At 37.4% G+C, this 21,406-nt stretch overlaps 1 protein-coding gene across 1 annotated transcript in view; it reads left to right on the top strand.

Moving 5' to 3' along the window:
* Window positions 1-1,784: 1,784 nt before the first annotated feature.
* The window catches only part of LOC123874325 (RNA-binding protein MEX3B), a 99,989-nt gene continuing 80,367 nt past the window's right edge, over window positions 1,785-21,406 (top strand). Inside the window, exon 1 of the mRNA XM_045919594.1 lies at window positions 1,785-2,153. Within this exon, the coding sequence (XP_045775550.1) occupies window positions 1,910-2,153 (244 nt within the window). The 5' untranslated portion in view covers window positions 1,785-1,909. The remainder of the gene's footprint in view (window positions 2,154-21,406) is intronic.

Raw genomic sequence — 21,406 nt, 5'->3', positions numbered from 1 at the left:
CGTAAAAACTACTAAACGGATTTGGCTGAAATTAGAAATGGAGATAGATTATACACTGGATTAACATATAGGCTAATTTTTATCCCGGAAAATCAAAGTGTCAAATCCGCGTGGATTTATATTTTGAAAAATCTAAATCCACGCGGACGAAGTCGTGGGCGTCAGATGGTAAAAAATATTTAGTACTTAGTTAAGACTATGAATCTACTAAATATATAATACTAGCTGATGCCCGCGACTTTGTTCGCGTGGATGTAAGTTTTTTAAAATTCCTGTGGGAACTCTTTGATTTTCCGGGATAAAAAGTAGCCTATGTGCTAATCCAAGGTATAATCTATCTCCATTCTAAATTTCAGCCATATCCATCTAGTAGTTTTTGCGTGAAGGAGTAACAAACATACACACACACACACACACACACACACACATACAAACTTTCGCCTTTATAATATTAGTGTGATTAGTCTAATTTTAGTTATAATAGTCTTCTATTTCGGAGGTCGGAGGTTCGATACCCCAGGCACGCACTTCTAACTTTTCGAAGTTATGTGCGTTTTTAAGAAATTAAATATCACTTGCGTTAACGGTGAAGGACTTTTACTGTCACAGTAAAACTGTGATACTGTTCCCAAAGGTGTGTGAACTCTGCCAATCTGCTCTGTGGCCCCCAAAACCGTTCTTATTCTGAGAGGAAACCCGTCGTACTCACTACTCAGTAGTCGGCCGGATGGCTTTTTTTTATGATGATGATGACCTAGTAGAAGTAGATAATAATTTCATACTTATAGGTAGTTTTGTTTTAAATGTTAATTGTTATTTGTTGAATATGATACCTAGAAGCAGAAAAGAGAGAGAAAAGAAAAGCTCGCAATATTTCTATTCTGCGAAGCTACGAAGCCATTGTTGTTCTTAGAATCTTGAACTTTATAAAAATACTAGCTGACGCCCGCGACTTCGTCCGCGTGGATTTAGGTTTATTGAAATCCCGTGGGAACTCTTTGGTTTTCCGGGATAAAAAGTAGCATATGTGCTAATCCAAGATATTATCTATCTCCATTCCGAATTTCAGCCAAATCCGTCCAGTAGTTTTTGCGTGAAGGAGTAACAAACATACACACACACACACACACACACACACACACACACACATACAAACTTTCGCCTTTATAATATTATAGTGTGATGTTTTATTTTTATAGGAATAACCCGTAAACTGACGTCGATGGTTGGTACCTTGATAGGTTAGGCATCCGTATAGGTATTTATTTCCTATCAAGATTTAAAAATAAATAAGTACCTACTTATAAGAAGGTAACAATACCTTCAACTAAGTTAGCTCACTTTTATCTTAGACTGCATTATCGTTTACCATCAGGTGAGATCGCAGAATTCGCAGACTAAGCTAACTTTTATCGGAATTTTAAGCTTTTTTTAAAGTTACTTATTGCAGCTGTCAGTTAATGCAAGTTACTTATAAAAGCGTCACATAACTTTCTCTGGGAGTAAGCAAGTATTCGATAAGCCTCCGAAGTGGGCAAGTCGTTAATCAATTGACTATTTAGGAAGTGTCGAGCGCGATATAATTACCTGCGAGGTGTCGTCGGGCTCACGTCGACGGCCGACAGGGCGGGCGGGCGGAAGCTGCGTCGCACCGCGTGCGGCGCCCGGTGCAGCGCGCCCCCTGGCCGCCGCCACCCGCCGCCCGCCGCCCCGCCGCCGCGCCCGCCGGCCCCGCGCACGCAAGGCGCGTGCGCCCGCCGGCCGGCGACTCAGTTCACCGCCGCGCCGCGACCTAGACACCCGTGTGTTGCGTCACACGATCCCACGCGGCGAAACGATCGAACGCGCACCACCAGTGACTCGAGAGGGAAACCTCTCGTAAACCGACAAGATTGCGTCGCAAGTGGAGATGCCGTCGAGCCTGTTCGGAGAGCTGGGCGGCGGGGGGCTGGTGGAGGACCAGCGCGCCTTCCAGCTCGCGCTCGAGCTCAGCATGCTGAACTTCGGCGACACTCTGCCGACCGCGAACCCGCTGGCGAGCCCGCTCGGGTTCGCGCCGCCGCCCGACGACCGCGCCAAGAAATCCCAGAACATGACGGAGTGCGTGCCCGTGCCCTCCTCCGAGCACGTCGCCGAGATCGTCGGCAGACAAGGTAGGCCTCGAGGTTCCGTCGCGGAGTTCCGCCACCCTTACATAAGGGCGCCGCACGTGTCGCCCGCCGCTTCGAGGTTATGTTCGATCAGTCGCCGAACTCCTCGGCAGACGAGATTATGTTTGTTTACCCGCAAGCGTGCCGCAACTCCGCAGTGTCGGCGCCTCGCTATGTACTTCGTAGCCGTTACGTTTATGCCGTAGATCGTAGCTTCACAACGTAGGCGAGTGTAGGTACGTAGAAATCAAATAGACCGTGCATAATGAATAACTTATCGTGCACAGTGATTTCCCATGGTGCAGGCGCTCGTAAACGATGCTCTCTGCTCTCCAGTGCGGTAGATGCCTCCTCGAGTCGCCTGTGAAAAAACTACGATCTTCTAATTAACATCGGACAAAAAATGATACCCTCAGGGATGTTAGTAGTTTTTCTGGAGAGTAATGTAAAAAATTCCGACAAAGGTTCGACGCCGCCTTATCTGGGACTAATTTTTTGAAATGTGCACCGGATTTGCGAAAAAAACTAATTGCACGGTCGTTTGGTGAGATTCTTTCGTGAGTTATTTTCCTCGCGTTAATGGTGGATCATGTAGTTGCGGTTTTTATTCCTACACTCGTGTCGTATCGAATGATTAGTTAGTTTCACGTAGGTATATTTTTCCTATCTACCTTGCTATTTTTATTTTTATAAGTTCAGTCGCGCATGCAGCGAAAAGGAGCGTCAACAACGTAGACATCGTTAAACTAGGCAGGTATTAGTAAAAACACTTATGTAGGTAGGTACCTTCTTTGCTTTGCCCAACTGCTCGTATTTATACCTATGTCAATTATTATTACTGGTCAGCGCACCATGTTCTTAGACTGTAAACTGTTAATTAATATCCACCTATCAGTAGTGCTAATTCGGTTGTATAGTTACATAAATCACTAAACTAAATACCTACCTGAACTATTCTTAAATTAGTGCTATCCTTTTCCGCTAGGAACTTTACGATAAGGACAGCACTACTTTAAGAGAGCTCCTATTCCTACCTACTTCACTTCTGAAACCCCAGAACTTCCCTCGATTTCCCTCGCTTAATTAATTCTTAGTTAAGTTACCTACCTACCTATGTAGATTAAAAAAATCTGTTTTAACCGTTACCAAGTTGGTATAAGTTTTACCATTGACCTATTAAACCAGTTTTTGTTGTCTGTACTTTTCGAGTGGTTTATTAGTCCTAATTAAGTAGATAGGTACCGAATTTTATCACTGTATGTGTAAATTTACATTAATTGTGGTTCTTTACATGTCTAATGCGTGTCCCTACGTTATAAATAGTAGGTGTTCATAGTGTTGTTCCTACATACTTATAAATGAAGTACCTAATTTAGTTAAGAAAACTTCGACTTTATATACTTACTAACGAAACCAACAAGTAATATACGTAAGTACTAAGCAGGTAGGTAACATCTTTCTACTAAATAATTCACTCACAAAATACAGTAGCTTGGCATTTGACTGAGACGTTAGAAGGTTCCTGAACAAAACTGCGCGGTGCGGGAGAGGTATTTGAAGTTAAGGGGTAGTATTAAAAATGCAACTTGTATAATGTACCTTTATGTGTCAATTTGTCTGAAAAGTACGCAACAGTACGGTTTTGCTGCAATAACTGGCATACTGCAATTTGTGATTAGGTAAGTAGGTACGTGGAGAAATTGTTTTGTTTATTATCAGCTAAAAGATGATGCCCGCGCCTTCGTCCGCGTGGATCTAGGTTTAAAAATCCTGTGATAACTCTTTGTCTTTGCGGGATAAAAACTAGTTCGTTTGTCTCCAGAATGCAAGCTATCTCTGAACCAAGTACCTACCTAGACAATGCCCGCAACTTTGTCTGCGTGGATTTATGTTTTAAAAAATACCCTAGAAAATCTTTGTTTTGCCAGGACCAATTAGTAGCCTATGTCCTTCCTAAGAGCTAAATATTTCTCATACAGATCTCGAACCATGTTGGTAGGTGCCTATTTGCCTAATCATTAAAAATATCATGTCTGCTTAGAATGGTACCAAGAATTCTGGCTGCATCTCCGCGCTGAATATTTGATTCCCTGCTTCATAAATGAGTCATCCTCATAGCTAAATGTACGTCAAAGAAAACATCTGCATAGTAAAATATACGTAGTAAGTAGGCACCTATTAGTTATAGGCACTCTAGAATATGGAATGCCTTTCCGGCTTCCGTTTTCCACACTAGCTTTAGTTTAATATTGGTACCTCCAAAAGAGTGAATAAGATCATCACCTACTGTTTGGTGTGACTGCAGTCAAGCCTAAGGTTAAATTATAGTTAAAAAAGTATTACAATCTTACAGCTCTTATAAATTTTTAAAATTGCTGTGTCACACAGACAACTGAAATTGTTAGGGTTCTGTTTTTTACGGAACCCTAAAACCCCTACCTGATTGCTTCCTACTTTAAATCTTATTGGAGTCTTTTAATGACTAAAATACTCCGACTAAAAAAGAAAGAAAATTATACTGCATTGAGAAAAGTTCGCTATTCAGTAGTGTGTCCAATATTTCTGGTTTGTCCGGGATTCTTGGTACCTAAGTACAATTTCCAATTGAAACTTCTCATAAAGTTGTAGGTTAGTACTTAGTTAATAATATTATGTAGTTTTTTGTTAACTTTGAAGTAAAGAGTTTTCTAGTTTCATGTTATGTATGTAGATTCTTTATTCCACCATAACTTCTGAATGCCTGATCAGGTTTGGATGTAAGGGGTGTCGTTAGAATCCCGAGTGACTCGTTTTTTTTGATTCAATAATATGACAGGGCAGTCGTGTTTTTACCCTACTGCGGCGAAGCAAAAAGGAAGAGTTATGATTTTAGCAGTCTATGTATGTATTTTAGTATGTATGTATGTAAGTTTGTGTCCAGATTCTGTGTGTTCCACCGCCGATTTTGATGAATGAGGTGTCAATTGAATCGTTGTAAAGGTCCGGGTGTCATTGGCTGTATTTTATACGAAAAAATTGACCTAACGGATGTTGCTTCAAAAAAAGTGGAGGTCTCCAAAAATTTTTTCTTAAATTTTGTATCGTGTATATGTATAGTGGGTTGTCAAATGAAAGAGGAGAAAATTCTGAGCTCATGTATATAAATGTGCAATAACATTAAAATATACCAAGCGACAGAAAAACAATTTTACTCTAGTATTCAGTGTGTATTGAAACGATCGCAGTCAGGTTTTAGTTTTCAACTTTATTTGTTTATCTCTGAAGTCAAAGAGTTTTCAAGAGATTTCAAAAAACCGAAATCTACGCGTTGTGAAGTCGTAACTAAGTCATCTAGTTAAAGAATAATTTTGTCCCATTTTTTTTGTAGCGATTCAGCAGTCCCGATATTCCCGCAATTCGCTGAGGAGTTGGCGTCACTAGCGCGCATATCCCTTGCTTTTTAATGAGACTCGCAATAGAGGAATTGCATTCCGGTGAATGCCCTTTGACGTATGTACTTCTAGTCCTGATGTACTCTCAACAACCTGCACATTACTGAGAAAACTTTAGTTGATAAGGAAATAACCTAGGTTCTATTTAAACTAGGTAATAGATAGTGGTAGTAGATACCTACCTTTTTCTTTTCATTTTTCTAAGTCTCCTTTTAAAATGTAGTGTTAGGTAATAATCTATTCAAATAGACTTTTAAAAGCTCTTTCCGTTCACAATAATGAATTTACCACAGACCATGACGACTTATTCAGCTTTTCAATTTTCTTAGAAATCATATTTTCCTTCTTTTGCTTTTTGGCTTTTAGTTAGTAAATAGAAACGTCGGACGTCTAAGCCTACAACTGTAAATTTTATACAGAAAAAATAATTTCCGTTTCTGATTGAAACTAAAATCTAGATATTTGGAGTAGTTATCGGATTTTTTTCTTTTCCAATCGTGTTTTTATTTCATGAATAATTCAGATAGACTCAGAAGACAGTCATATTGAAATATGTATTTTATTTTCGAATAAAAGGCTTACAAATATCGCAAAATTTTAGTACATTCCTATCTAAAATAAATCAGTTCATTTCTTGCACGGTACCTACCTACTATTTTCGATTAACTTAGAAATAATACACATACATACATGATGCATTTACATACGTATGTTTTTAATATTCAAAGTATTTAACTAGTTCAAGCTTGAATTTGTTAAAAAAGTGTACTTATAGGAATGTTAACTTTGCACATATATTAAAAACAACAAACGTAAGTAGAAACTTACGATTCTTCATACCCGATAAGCGCCATGTTTATGAATTGTTGTAACTAAAATACCCGACGCGCAGACGGCGTAACAGAAAGCTGGAAACCTTTCCCAAGAACAATAATACAAAATTATAGTCATCTTATACATATATTATACATGTATAGGTTGCATTTCCAGCCGACTCGTAAAAGCAAAGCAAAAAAAAACGGGCCAGCCGGCACACTTGCAACCTTGTCGAACTCAACTACCGCGAGCTTCGTTCGACCAAATCTCGTAACGGCAAAAGCCCTTTATTGCGACAAGGTGCCATCTGCGCAGCGTTTCGTATTGTAATGTAGGTTATATCGCTATATTTAGGTCTTTTCGTTCCAACAGTTGGGTTTGTTTGTATGTTTTTAGTTCTGCGGTCCCTAGTTTGCCTCGCCTTTCTTTGCTACACTTTTAAAACTACAAAAGATACTGAGTTATACCTACCTACTTCAAAATTAACTGTGGATCTACATTTAAATGGATTAACTGAAAGAATACGTAATAAAGTAAGTGGGTAGGTACCTACTTTCAACATGAGATTGTCTAAACTCTAACGTAAAAAAAGTTTAAAAGTTCCAAGAACATCCTTGGAATTAAACTTGTTTTGGTAACCTGGGATAACACAATGGTGGAATGGTAGAAATTCAATACGCACTTAGAAATACACAAGAGAGCTTTTGCGAAGGTTCATCATAAAAGAGGTTTTGCTGTCACTCTATACCTACCTACTTGACTACCTGAGACGAAGTTTTTGCGACTTGCGTTTGATTTTGCTTGAAGGATATTTTTTTAACTTGCAAAGTTGTTTTACTCAAGTACCTACTTTTAACTTTAGTTTTCCTTAGTTTACTTAAAAGGTAAACAAATAGCTTTTCGCTTAAATGCGTAAAAGGCGCACAAGCTTTGTTTTCACTTCTTATTCTCTTTACTTATTATTATTTAAATCACAGTTGTATGATTTTTGCCTATCAGGAGTTTTTAAATATCTTAGCCATCATTTTACAATCAAATTAACACCTAATAAAACTTGAAAATCAAGGTTATTAGATTTTTATATTGACTGTTATTAACAGTTACATTATTTTACAACTTTTTAGTCAGATCACGAAACGGATATCGACTCAAGCTAGATAACAAAAAAGTCGCGAATTCCTCAGGTTTTGTTTTAAAATTCCCCACAAAACATAATTACGACCTTATCCACGCATATAATATGACATGAATATAAAATAAGAACATCCTTCGATCCATTCTCGACTATTTTCACTGCCATTTTCGACCTTAACCCGCTGAAATAAAACGAATAGCAAAAACATGTCTGTTTATACCAATGACATGTGTTTGAGACAACGCAATATACCAAAAGGAGGTTGTTTAAAATTCTCGCGTTTACGCGCGGACACGCCGTGACGTCACGTCCGGTCTTCAACTACCCGCACTCGTACTCCTAGTATGATTTCACATCTTGTCAACGTTGGTAGATATCGAATATCGAAATATAACGTCACAGTAAAACACGTCATAGTAAAATCGACCTTACCTCATTTGTTTTAAAGCGCACACACCGCCAGCTAAACTCACTGAGCTAACGTAGCTTCGGCTCTTTTCATACTTCAGATAACACCGCTAATTATAGAACTCAGCTAAGCGAGCTAACTGAACTGTGGATAAGCTCTATCCGACGATTTCAGCTAAGCTAGGAAGTAAACTTTCGTTCTGCTACCTCCCTTCCCGCGCTACGATATCACTAGATCTTCTAAGTTTTCGGTCTATAAGTACCTGGATATTCTAGCTTGCATAGTTGCTTGCACGCTAAGCTACGTAAGCTAAGCTAAGGTAGTTTAGCTCACGGTGTGGCTTGCGCTTGTTCGTAGTTCGAGTTCGTTCATACATATTTTGCAGCTATCACCCCAAGCGGTAACTTATAATACTGAATATACTAATAGAAACTTGACGTTCTTTCTGATTTTCTCCTTCCAAAGGCGTTTCCTTTCAGGAACTTTTCCTTTCCCGTTTTCCGTAGGAATTTTGCAGTTTTTTCGATGCAGCAGGAAAAGTTTTCCATTTTGAAAAGAAATGCTCTTGGAAGAAAATATTTTTCAGTGTGTCCTTTATTGTGCATGACTTTTGAAAACTCTGCAGGTCCATTTTACTCTGACATTATAGTGTTCCGATGTTCGAAATCTGTTAACGTTGTCGAGTTGTGCAAATTCGTGCTAAGTGTCCAGGCGTATCGATAACGTCGATTGTCGATGTACGATTGTCCCGATGTCGATCGAACCTCCTGTCGGCACGTTTGTTGTTTTGATTTGTAGTGGCGAGCCGTGCCGTGTTTTGCATCTTGTGAATTCGGTGTTTCGCAAGGTAAACTACGATTGAGGACGAAACGAGCGCTTTACTTACTTTATATTTAAAACCTCACGATTATAAAGACATCATTAAGTCAGGATACTTACACGCTTTGAATTGATTAACATAATTTGGTCGGAATTTGAATTATGTTGTCTGGCACAGAACCGTTCCCGATCTACGTTGTGTCGGTGAGTAATTCATCCCCGTCCATCACGATCCGGTTTAAGTGACGAGTCGCTAGGACCGGTTCCACATCAATGACTGCCAACCCCTCTTTAGGCCTCTGTTTACTTCAAATCTTGATGGTCATGTTTTTGTACACAATAAACTCTCGATTTTGACTTTATCCATGCGTTTCGTCTTCGCGCTGGTAGTATTTAACTGGCCTGGGAAAAAATGTAGGCAACTTTACTTAGTTTACTTACCGCTGATGAAGATTTAAATTCTGTTGAGATATAAGATAAGCCTCAACTCATTCAAAAAGAAAAAAATACTTAATGCATAATAGCAATATCGAAAGAGAAAACAATCTAGTAAATCACACGTATGAGGTGAGTGTACTAAGATCGCAAAGTTGGCTAGGCAGTGAGAGGAAATCGACGAGATTCGCAATGTAGTCGGCGTGCGTTCCGGTCGACGCCACCACAGTCAGGGTCAAGGCTTCGGCTCCTGCTCACTTCTACTCGCCTGGTAAGTACTAGCAGGGTTCGCCGCCCGTCTTGCTCTCTCGGCAACGAACGGAAATGGAATACGAAAAGCGAACTTGAACAACAGACATTGTTTTTTTATGAACATTAGAGGCATTAGTAATAGGTACCTACCTAACCTAGATTGTTCCATTCCATCATTATGTCATCAGCATCATCATGGTCTACCTATTGCCGGACCACTACTAAGCCATAGTCCGCCACGCTGGCTGAGTGCGGATTGGCAGATTTCACACACCTTTGAGACGCATCAGGGAGAATTCTTAGGCATGCAGGTTTCCTCATGATTTTTTCCTTCACCATTAAAGCAAGTGATATTTAATTGCTTAAAACGCACAGAACTCCGAAAAGTTAGGGGTGCGTGCCCGGGAACGTACCTTGCCTTCCGAGAGGAGGCAGACGTGCACCCGGGCTATCATGGCTCTTATTATGTCGTAAATCATAACAATAATTTCATGCATACCTACCTAAGCCAGTTCATTTAAAACTCGTAAACGTCCGATCAAAGGGGTCACAGAATCGCTTGTTAAACTGTCTGAGTGCTATTACTTTAACAAGATTACACAAATCTCTATCCGTCGACAGTTTTTGAATGAAACTACCTCGACGTAAAAAATAGAAGAGCATGTGTCTCAGGATACGTACGTCCCGAAATTCCACGACCCTGTTTTTTATGTAACTTGACAGATGCATTCTGGAACGCCGCTAACCGCATCTTGCATCCTTATCGCGCTCACTAGATGCGATCTACGGATGTGTATCAACAGACGATATTAGGAGATATTTTGAGGTATACCACATCGCGCCGTCTCTGTCGCTCACCGGTTCTCTGGCGCCAAGCGGCTGCTCCGGGAATCAAGTCGGACTACCTCGCTTCTATCTGTTTGCATTGTACGTTGTAGGGGCATTCAAACATTAAAACATTTCGTTACAACAAACAAATATGGACTCTCAACTAAATGACGAGTGCAGCATACGAGATCTGCCACCAGACATGATCATTGCAAAAGAATATTGTGACGTCGCAGTGAGCTGGCACCCCCACGTCTGCGAAACTTAGGGACCCTAATGAATGACTTCCTAATTGCCGCGGTAGCACGAATAAACCCGTAATCCGGCGCGAATCGCTCCTCCGTTTAATTGTGGACCTTGAGCCCTTTTACTTCTGAGTTTGAAATCGAATGTCGGACGCCTCGCTTCGTGTACTCGCGGACAGCGACGATTATTTATGGTACAGTTATTGAGTCTTAAACGTCAGGAGTCTGTGGTGGGGAAAGGAGTCTTATGGTTGTGGGTTTTGATGCTATTGTCGCGTGCGGGGGGTTCGCGGAGGAGCTGTTCGAGTGTGCGGCACGAGCTCGAGTTGTAGGGCGACAAGTCGATATGCTTTCCGCACTAATGTTGACAACAATCCATCTCGGAGTGTCAGGCGCCGCCGCGAATTAGACTCACTCCCATTTCGATTTACTCCTCATCCGCGGATCGTAATAACCGTCCAGCGCCGGTCCCGCGAACCACTTTCATCATTGTGTCCACGAGAACTATGCGAGAGCAATCTGCTCGAGATTAATTTATTTGTCGCGGAGTACATTATTGTATGGCAAAAAACCGGGCAAGTGCGAGTCGAACTCGCACACGAAAGGTTCCGACTTCCGTACCATCGTACAAGAAATAACAATTTTTATTAATTTTTTTGTGATACCTAACCACAAATTTTCGGATTTTCCCCTTTACTTGTGCTTTAAGACATTTCACATTACTACCTGCCAAATTTCATGATTCTAGGTCAACGAAAAGTACCCTATATGTTTTCTTAACAGACACGACAGACGAACAGACAGACGGACAACGACGTGATCCTATATGGGTTCCTTTTTTTCTCTATATGACGGGACGCTAAAAATCGTTCGTTTTTGTTACAAAGCTTAATGGCAGGATACGGAGTCAAAGTCCGCAGCGCAGACGCAGATGTGCGAAACGTTGTCGTCAAGAATGTGCGCCATCTAGCCGACCGACACATGTGTCTGTAGTTATTCCTTGTTCATATTTCTGCTTCCATACCTCGACAATTGACATTTTACAAAACTGGAACTCTCATACCTTGCCATTCATTAGTAGTTACAATCATGCTATTTCTTTTAAGTATCGTTTGCAATAAAGCTTTTAAGTGTTTGCATCCATACATTTTCATGTATTTCTTCATTATTAATTGATTTTATATAACATTTACCTACGTAATTATTAACTGGCGTTCGTTTTAATCTTTTACTACTAAACATTCACAGTTTTTCCCAATTTACTTAAATCCCAAATTACATACTCGTAAAACACCCACTTTACCTGTTACGTTAACACTTAACAGATATATTTCATTGCACAAACAGCATTTATAGTAGATATCAAATTATTTATTAGCATTTCACGTCACCCAAACTTAAAATATGTTATGTTATATTTAGCGTTACAAGTATGTTAATAGGTCTCCGTAAATGACCAGGTAGGCATGTTATTCACAATAATTCTTGTTATCGTAAAAGTTACCTTAGCATCTGCCTGTAACCGCCTTCGACCGTTTCTTACAACCGTCGACTCACACCTGCCTTGCCTTAACATTTAAGTGTCTTCAATTTATTGATACCAGAATAATGGTCGGGCTAATGGATCAATTTGGTGTCAATGTTTAAGTGTAACGGTAAAATATACTTGGGGTGATTCTGCAAAAGTTGGATGAATCTTATACATATCAAAAATGACGGAACCGGCCGGCAGGATCGAACCTCGCGTCTCTCTGGTTATCGGAGCGTCTAACTAAAAATTATTCAGTAATTTTCTTAAAGGTGTTGGTATAATAACAATTATAAGGTTGTAATAAGTTCTTTTCAAGTCTTTGAAATGATTTAAAAATCTCATTTTGTCGTGGCTTTATAGGTTGTTTGACTAGGTGTTATGTTTTAAGATCTTACAAAGGACTTAATATTTAAAATAAAATCAAGCAGTAGCTTTGAAAAATAAATTGTGCGAATAAACAAAGTAAGTACCTATTTACTTTATTGTAATAAAACTATAAAAAAATAATTACCACGTTTCCTATTAAAACTAAAAATCTAGATATTTGTGGAGTAGTTTTCGGTTTTTTTATCGAAGAAATTGTACCTATATCAATGACTGAATAGCCCTGAGATTAAGTACATTATATTGTAAAAACCAAAGTTGTAGAATAGGCCAGGTAACTTTAAATGTGCATAGCTTAAAAGCTCAACTGGTGTATTCTTAAATTAAAAGTCGTTAAGTAAGTAAGTCGTAAGTTTTATAACTTAATCCAAAGAACTCAGAATATAGCCAGCACGACATTACAATTGTTTTTAACTTGGAGTAGGCTAAAGTTTGGTAGAATGGGCCTGTTATTAACTTTTAATACAAATTAAAAGCTCAGCTGTTAACTGTTATCTCGGATTACACTTGAATCGTCTGTTATCAGTACTGACGGAGCTTAAGCGGATTATTATGGACTTTTCAATAAGGCGCCTTATTCTTAAGAAATAATTTTATGGCTACATAGAATTCTCATTATTTTGTACAGAAATAACTGTAGTTATCTACCCAGTTACAAGTAAATATAAAAAAAATTGAATGAAGAGTAAATAGGCATCTAGGCACGCATGCTCCGCCTCAGGCAGCATCTGGCTACATCATCATTTTGTCAGCAGGTTTGATTGCAGCCATGAGCTTGTTTATCAAATAAAAAAATTGAGCTTAAGAAAAATAATCTTTTTTCCAAAACTGGAAAAATATCTTAAGTTTAAAAAAATACGCAATAAATTACTTATCAATTTGTACTTTGGCGCCTGATGTTATTTAAAATCAATAATATTAATAATAATTGGACATCTCGTTGTGTCCAGAAATGCTAAAAATTGGAAATGTCATTACTTTTATACCTTAAAACGGTAAACATGAAATACTTTAATGGTCACTTGTGGCAAATGTCTTCACTTTCTCACAAGTGAATACGTTTTATTAATCAACCGACCATATAATTAGTTTTTTGTGATGTATGTATTCAGTATGGTATGTAGGTGCTAAAGATATTTAACGTTTTTTAATGAACTATTTTTAATTGTTTTCCTTTTATTTTTGCCATTTAATACAAATGTCAACTGCACTCAAATAAATATCGATCTTTAACTAGTCTTAGGTCGATGCAATTGTGAAGACTAAATAAGGGATATAAATGGCAGTGGTCTTTAATTCATGGAAAGTGTTTCTTTTTTCTGTTTTAAATAATACGAGTACAATTAATCATAGCCAAACTATTGTTACTTATTTATTCCTGAATTTTGGTAGTATTTACTACAAAAAATATATCGGTATACATATCTAATTCTGAAGAATCGAATTCCGATTCTAATCATAACTTTACTTGTGCTATAAGATCCACCGAATTTCGTGATTCTAGGTCAACGGGAATTACCCTATAGGTTTTCTTGACAGACACGACGGACGGACGGACAGACAGACAGACAGACCGACGTGGTCCTATAAGGGTTCCGTTTTTACTTTTGATGTACGGAACCCTAAAAATAGTTATTTAGTGTCATAATAATAATTACAACATGGGGTCTGCTTCCGTGTCATTTGAGTGAACATTCACTACTTTGCCATACGAATACTTTAACACCTGGTGGTCTGTTATTATAAATACCTACCTATATGTTTAATCCATTGTAAATTAAATTACTTCCTACATTCGTGTTTTAAATTATAACTTCAGTTTTTTACTAGTTTTACGTGTTCTCCTTGTTTTAGTTATTTGGATAGTTTACTGGTTTTTTGTATGTACAAAACTAAAAAACATTTTTTTAAATTTGTGATAATATATCACAATAGTTTTAAAAAAATTAATCGAGAAAAATAGTTTTTTTAGTTTTGCTCAAATAATAATGAAGTTATTAAATCACATTTTATGAAATACAAGAATTTTCTTATAATATAAGATTTTTAATAAAGAAATGTCTTCTAAAAAGAATATAAATTGTTAAACATAAAGATGATTATAAATTAAAAAAAATTATAAATTCAACACTTCTTAAATATATACCAGATACCTACATCAAAAGTAATTAAATAAAAAAAAAACATAATTCATTTTTCCTAGTAATAATATTGACCTAAATTGTATTGATATTCAAAAAAAACCCAAAACACTTGCCTAGTTGAACTAGCAACCCGCTATTGCTCAAAAACGTAATAAAATGTCGTTAAAAAGGGTAACAACGGGTGCAGTACGTAGGTAGGTAGACGTAGGTAAGCGACAGCTGGCGGTTCCGTTGAGGCCCCGTGCGTGAGAAACGGTTGACTAGGATGTTTGGTGTGGTTGAAGGTACCTACATTTTAATAATAATCTATCTGTTGTACATACAAAATACCGACTGTCCGACTGATTGACAGACACCGCACAGCTTAGAAACCTGAAACTTGAAAAGCGAAAATATTCGTTGGGGTGCACTAATAAAAACTTTGAGAAATTGCAAACGGATGAAATCGCGAGATAAAGCTAATTAACTTAGGTACATAATTCGATTATAGTATTTAATTCATTATCTCAAATATATTTTCTTGAATATAATGTTATTATGTAGCTCGAAAATTAGTAGAATAACCGTAGGCAGGTAGGTACAGTACAGCTCCGCGTACATCACACTAATATTATAAAGGCGAAAGTTTGTATGTGTGTGTGTGTGTGTGTGTGTGTGTATGTTTGTTACTCCTTCACGCAAAAACTACTGGACGGATTTGGCTGAAATTTGGAATGGAGATAGATAATATCCTGGATTAGCACATAGGCTACTTTTTGTCCCGGAAAATAAAAGAGTTCCCACGGGATTTCGAAAAACCTTAATCCACGCGGGCGAAGTCGCGGGCATCGGCTAGTGAAACATAATAATTGAAGACATATAATTATTTAGGTTGTATTTGTTTACTTATAATATAAAGAGATGATTTCCCGGATTCGGTTTTATATGCATAATTATTTTACGAATTAAAGCTCAGATTACGTAAATAATTATTATAAGCTATAGGATACATACATAAAAACCGTGTTACCAAATGATACACTAAATATTTTTTCGATAGTAAAATTATTATTCATATTTGTGTAAAGTCAAAAGTAACAGGCAAAACTATACAACTGAATTGTGTTAAAGTATAATAAATAATTATTATTAATACAATATAATATGACCTTAAAACATAAAAAATCTCGTTTCACCATAACCTTTTCCTACATTACTGCAGTCGTAATCAGTAATCACGTACGCAAGATATAATAAGAATAATAAATATTATTTATAGTGTAGGTAGGTACTTATTGGCTTTCGTGCAGATTTCGTTAATCATTTATTGCAACTTGACGAATGTTCGATTTTATCTTTTTAATTTTATCGCACTGGTCTTTTCAGCAGATGAGCTAACACAAAAGAATATTGTAATTTTCACATTGTGATTATTTATTTGACTAATATAAGCTACTTACCTGCCAAATTTCATGATTCTAGGTCAACGGGAAGTACCATAATAAAGTGATCTTATAAGGGTTACGTTTTTCTTTTTGAGATACGGAACCCTAAAAATAACTTCTCACGCGCTATTTTAACTTTATGTGTCAAATGTTACGTCAAAAGTACGATTTTAGTCCTTATTTTAAAGGTGTGAACCGTACTTTTGACATGACAGTTGACCCATAGAGTTAAAATGGCGCGTGAGAAGTCATTTTCTACTCACGGACTTTAAGTATATTTTGATTATGGCCTAATTAACAAATCGACCACACAGTTTTCGCTATGAGTCATGTGACGTAGTAGACGTAGGTAGTATTATTACCCATTCATTAACTAACTACATTTATGTTCCGCGCCGCGGATGCAAGGTTATCAATCCGTTATCGCTTTGGCGGAAACTTGTAACTAATTGTTCCTGGGATTCTTGAGGAACTTAGTAAAAACAATTGTATGTTGTTAGTGTCCTCAATTTAAACACGATACGTTTGCGTAACTAGTGTAGACAACACGTGCGATACCGTTGTAAAAACGAAAAACTATTTACAGGTTTACTTTTTTTTATCGAAGAAAAAAGTAGTCCAATCTGAAGTTGTAACATGGCGGTATGCGCAAGTACAGCCAAGAACACAAGCCTCATTGAGAATCTTATGTTGTACACTGCGCAGTCATACGCTGCATCTTCAGATTGTAGATCGCAAAACAAGTAGTCCAATCTGAAGTTGCAACAGTGTGGTCTGCACAAGTACAGCCAAGGACACATTCAAGCCTAGCCGAAATCTGGTTTCGTACACTGCGCAGTAATTCGCTTCATGTACAAATTCAGATTGGCGTACTTACTTACACTTCGTGATTTTCAAAGAAAATGAAAAGCATCTGAAAATTCGACTATCCTTTCCTTTTTTTGGATGACGGTGACAAAAGGTGACGAAAACACTCTGGTCACTTAATTTTAACTCTTGCATAACACATACCAGCGTCGGCTTAAATTATTGAATTTCTCCAAAATATAAGTCCTTCTTAGATAGAGATCTGAGAAAATCTCATGTTTGTTAAATCCAGTTGTTTGAGCTGATATGTCAGTCAGTCAGTGTCTCCTTTTATAATATGTACCTACACCACCTAATGGGAGTGGGGCAGCGATGTAAATAAATTGTTTTTTGATTACAAGATTGATTGCAAGTTTTGCTACTTGTGACTCCCCTTGAACCACATTACCGATACTTGTATCTCTCATTGTTTTAATGCCATTTGCATAAAGTACTAGCGTGAGCGCTTTTTTCTCTCCATATACGTCGAAGTATTTATGTGTAAAAGTAACAAAAACTGCAAGAAACACAATAATAACTCCACTTTTGAATGAAATAATAATCCAAGTGCTTTAAGAACTCGTTTGTCCACCGAAGGACAAAGGCATTTCTATCTGTATATACCTATTGTAAAATTCTTTAACACTCCGCACAAAAGGTGCCCTTTTTCTCGAGAAAAATAACTGTAGGTACTCTAAAATAGAGATGTGCATTATTGCTATTTTTCTACTGATTTCACTGGTAATTTTTCACAGAAAGTGATTTTCATTTACAATCATTGGCTACATTAATTTTATCTGGGAATTATGATCAAGATACGTAGCGCTGAAATTTGACAGGTGGTTTTTCACGGAATTAAATTTTCACACTTATAGTATGCGGCTGTATTTTTGTCTTTTCAACACGAAGCCTTGGGGATGTTCTCGCTTTAATACTCTTTAGCGTCTTAACTTGGGACGATGATCATGCGCACGTGAAATAATAAAAAAATAAGTTCGGATGAAATAAAATTTCAATCTCGTGATTTTTAGACTACTTTTTTAAAATAGAAATAGAAAGATATTTTTTCAAATACACTTTTACAAGTACTTTTGAATCATCAAATGCATCTACCACTGGTTCGGAATGCCTTTAAGTAAAGTAGGTAGTGCTTTATAATATGAAAAGACTTTTGACATGATTTTTCACATGCTACCTGTGAAGTGGTGCATCTCTACTCTAAAATGACCACTGAAAAAACGCCGTCTCAAACGATCCGACCGCTTATTAAGTCTTGGGGTTTAAATTCCGGTGAGAGTCTACCTGCGTCCCGCTGCCATCGATAGGTACCTGCATTAACCTTGTATTGGCGATAAATTAAAACGAATCATCACAGATACTTCTGATAAAAGATAAGCTTTAGTTACCAGCAGTTCATTTTAACGTGTTTTTTTTCCAGGTAGGTTTAACTTTAAGGGTCCGCTGTAACTTTAACATAGAGCTTGAACTTGCTTTGTTGATATAAATACCAGGTTTCATTTCAATTAATAGATAAACGTATCCATTTTCAGGAAAAGTTTTCATTCATCAGTCTTTCTTTACATAATATATTATAAAGAAAATTTCTATTATAATATCATTATGGCAAATGGTACATAAAATATTTTTCAAGTTTTTATCTTGGTTTTTATGAGAAAAATTGGGAAGTCAGGACTGCCGAAAGAACTGCAGGAAGAAATGAAAACTTAAAATTATTATGAAAATATCAGTGATTTTTTGGATTTTCAAATTAATTGTTGTATCAAAAATTAAAATTAAAATCATTAAGATAAGTTGAGTTTTAACAGAGCATTATTTACATTAGGTAGCATGTCGGCGATGCGACCTTAAAATTTTTATCCATCCCAAAATCGTCCAACGCACCTAAAGTAGTTTTCACTTCAGAATGGGGTTTTCAACACGCCTAGGGTTAGTAACCTCGATGTGTCAGGGGTGAGCTGTAACTGAATATTGTTTACTGCGAATAGTGCATGGCTCATGTTACTTTGATTGACGCTGCACGGTGCACTTTGTTTTTTCTTTATTTTCTTCTCAGGGGGTCCGTATGCAATCCTATCGCTGTGGAAACCTCACTTCTTTTAGAAACTTCTTATGAGATTTCTTCTTATTCAGAGATTTCTTTAGCGAATTGTGTATTTGTTTTTCAAATGAGTAATGAAAAATATTTTCATCAGAGCCAGCCTAGATGTATAGTTAACTGTGCTTTGACCTGTTATTAATATGGACAAGTTACAATATGTTTTCTTTTTACGTTCTCCGTTTACTTTAAAAAAAAAATCATAAAATAATAATAATTATGGTGTACATAAAATTCAATTTTGGAATTCAACCAATTTTTTAAAGCTATTTTGAGTGGGTATTTTGACTAAATAAAAATCAACTCGCTCTTAACTTTTGTATGTTTTTTTTTTTACTATATTTTTTTCGTATCAAATATGTAATTGTACCAGAGGCGCATACAACACACGGAGGTAGCCGAAGCAGCGCGTAGTGGGTGGCGACCTCTCGTGTAAACCGATATTTCCCTCGTGAAAATGTTCAATGGCCGAGTATCGAGTTGCCGACCGGTGCGTGTCAGCCTTTAGATTTTCGTTGCATGCTGGTACATTATTTCGCGTCATTAATTATTGTGTTCGGTTTTTTCAATCTTTAGGGTTCCTGGCCTAATAATAAAAAAGGATCTTTATAGAATAACATTGTTTTTTCTATCGGTCAGTCCGTTTTACCCGACTTTTTTACTATCCGACTACACCAGCTGTCCAGGAGGAGGTTTTAGCAAACTTTTTTTCAGAAACGGTTTTGGGCCACGAATTTGATATTAATATCCATGGAATACTACTATTTGTAAACTCATCAAGATTCTAGTTATGCAATTAAAATGACAGCTTTTTCAAAGTTATTTTGCCTTAAAGACTCAACTGACAATCATCAAACTCTGGGCATACGCACTTCCCAGCAATTTACGTCGTGTTTACGGAGTATCATGTTTGCATAAACGGAGTCAAAGACAAATCATTGTTTAGATTTGTCTCGCGGAAGTCTGCTGCTGAACATATTCTAGCATCTTGAGATGGTAGAAAGGTGAAACTACAAATTGGGGTCAATGTAGTGAAGATGTCATCGTGATCGGTACGGAACCCTCTCAGAGCGGGAGTTACTCGCACTTGGCCGTGGTTTTTGCTCTGAAATGCTCTCATACGCCACCTGCCGCCGGAGGTCGCGGTAATTAGGTGCAGACTGCTGCAGTTGTCTCGACTCGCGAGGCAAGAGGTCCGACCGGCTCACCTTCACTTTTAATATACCTAGTTTTTTAAACTTATGGCTTACCAGAGACAGCCCGCGACTTTGCTCTCGTGGAAAAGAATATTTTTCGAAAAATCCGGCCTTATCCTAATTAGCAACCGCCGAGTTTCTTCTCGGTAGAAATGGCATTCCGAACCAGTGGTTTGACGATAGTACTTGTTAAAGTTTAATTGAATAATTTTTATCTTTTTTATGTTTACATTATAAAGGGAAGGAGAAAATTTCAGTTTTCTAGGTTCATACGTTTGGGTTGGACGTTGGTGAGCCAGGACTTTTTATTGTTCATGATGGGCGCGGATAATAAAGTTATCTAATGTCATTCATTACAGTCTGGGCAGAGCTTTCAGCGCTTTTATCTTTTTCCACCTACATAATTATAAAACTGCTTTATTCAAAAATATTACATGCTTTGTTTTAATAGTTAAGAAAAATGTCGGAAGCCTCCATGTCTGAAAGTTCTCCATAATGTTTTCAAAGGTGTGTCATATCTGCCAATCCGCACTTGACGAGCGTGGAAGACTATAACCTAAACTAAAGCCTTCCCATTCTGAGAGCGGATAACGTAGACCCCCGCTAAGGAAATATTGTCAGTGATAAAAATTTTCTTATTTTATTTTCAAACGCTGTTTTACTATTGCGTAAAATACATAGGTATAGTTTTAAAGTCAGTCAACACATAAAACTATGTTGAAACGTTTGTGAAAGATTTTGTTCGAAGTGGTACTTCAGGTAACTTGACAATTGCAAGTTTTTGAAAAAAAAAAAACCACTTTCTGGGCGACCGATACAAGCAGCTGTCGTAAACTGTAAAGGCGCCATCTGTTGCTCTGTTTTCGAAAAGTTCGTTTTGTATTCGATTTTCGAAACGGTTCGGTAGTAATCGTTTCGTCTGGTACACTGCACGCACATGCAAATGCAGAAAGAGGAAAAGCGCGTAACGTCAAAATGACATTTGCGGTGTCACGTGCCGTCACAGATGAAAAATTTACAATTGTGAGGTACCCTGTCGTTTGGGTATCGAATAGGGATAATATAATGTAAACCATATGTAAACACTAAGGTTTGTATGATGTGTGTCATTCCGTCTACTTATGAATAGGGTATGATAGTGTTTCCATAAATAATAGTATGCATTATTTATAGAAACACCATTTAATGTTATTACGAGATTAAGTTAAAATATAGTTAGATATAAAACTGAACTTGTTTACTTGA

This window comes from Maniola jurtina, chromosome 18, assembly GCF_905333055.1.
Source record: "Maniola jurtina chromosome 18, ilManJurt1.1, whole genome shotgun sequence".
In the NCBI taxonomy this organism is placed as follows: Eukaryota; Metazoa; Arthropoda; class Insecta; order Lepidoptera; family Nymphalidae; genus Maniola; species Maniola jurtina.
Note: the sequence above shows the minus strand (reverse complement) of the source record. Positions and strands in the feature narration are given on the sequence as shown.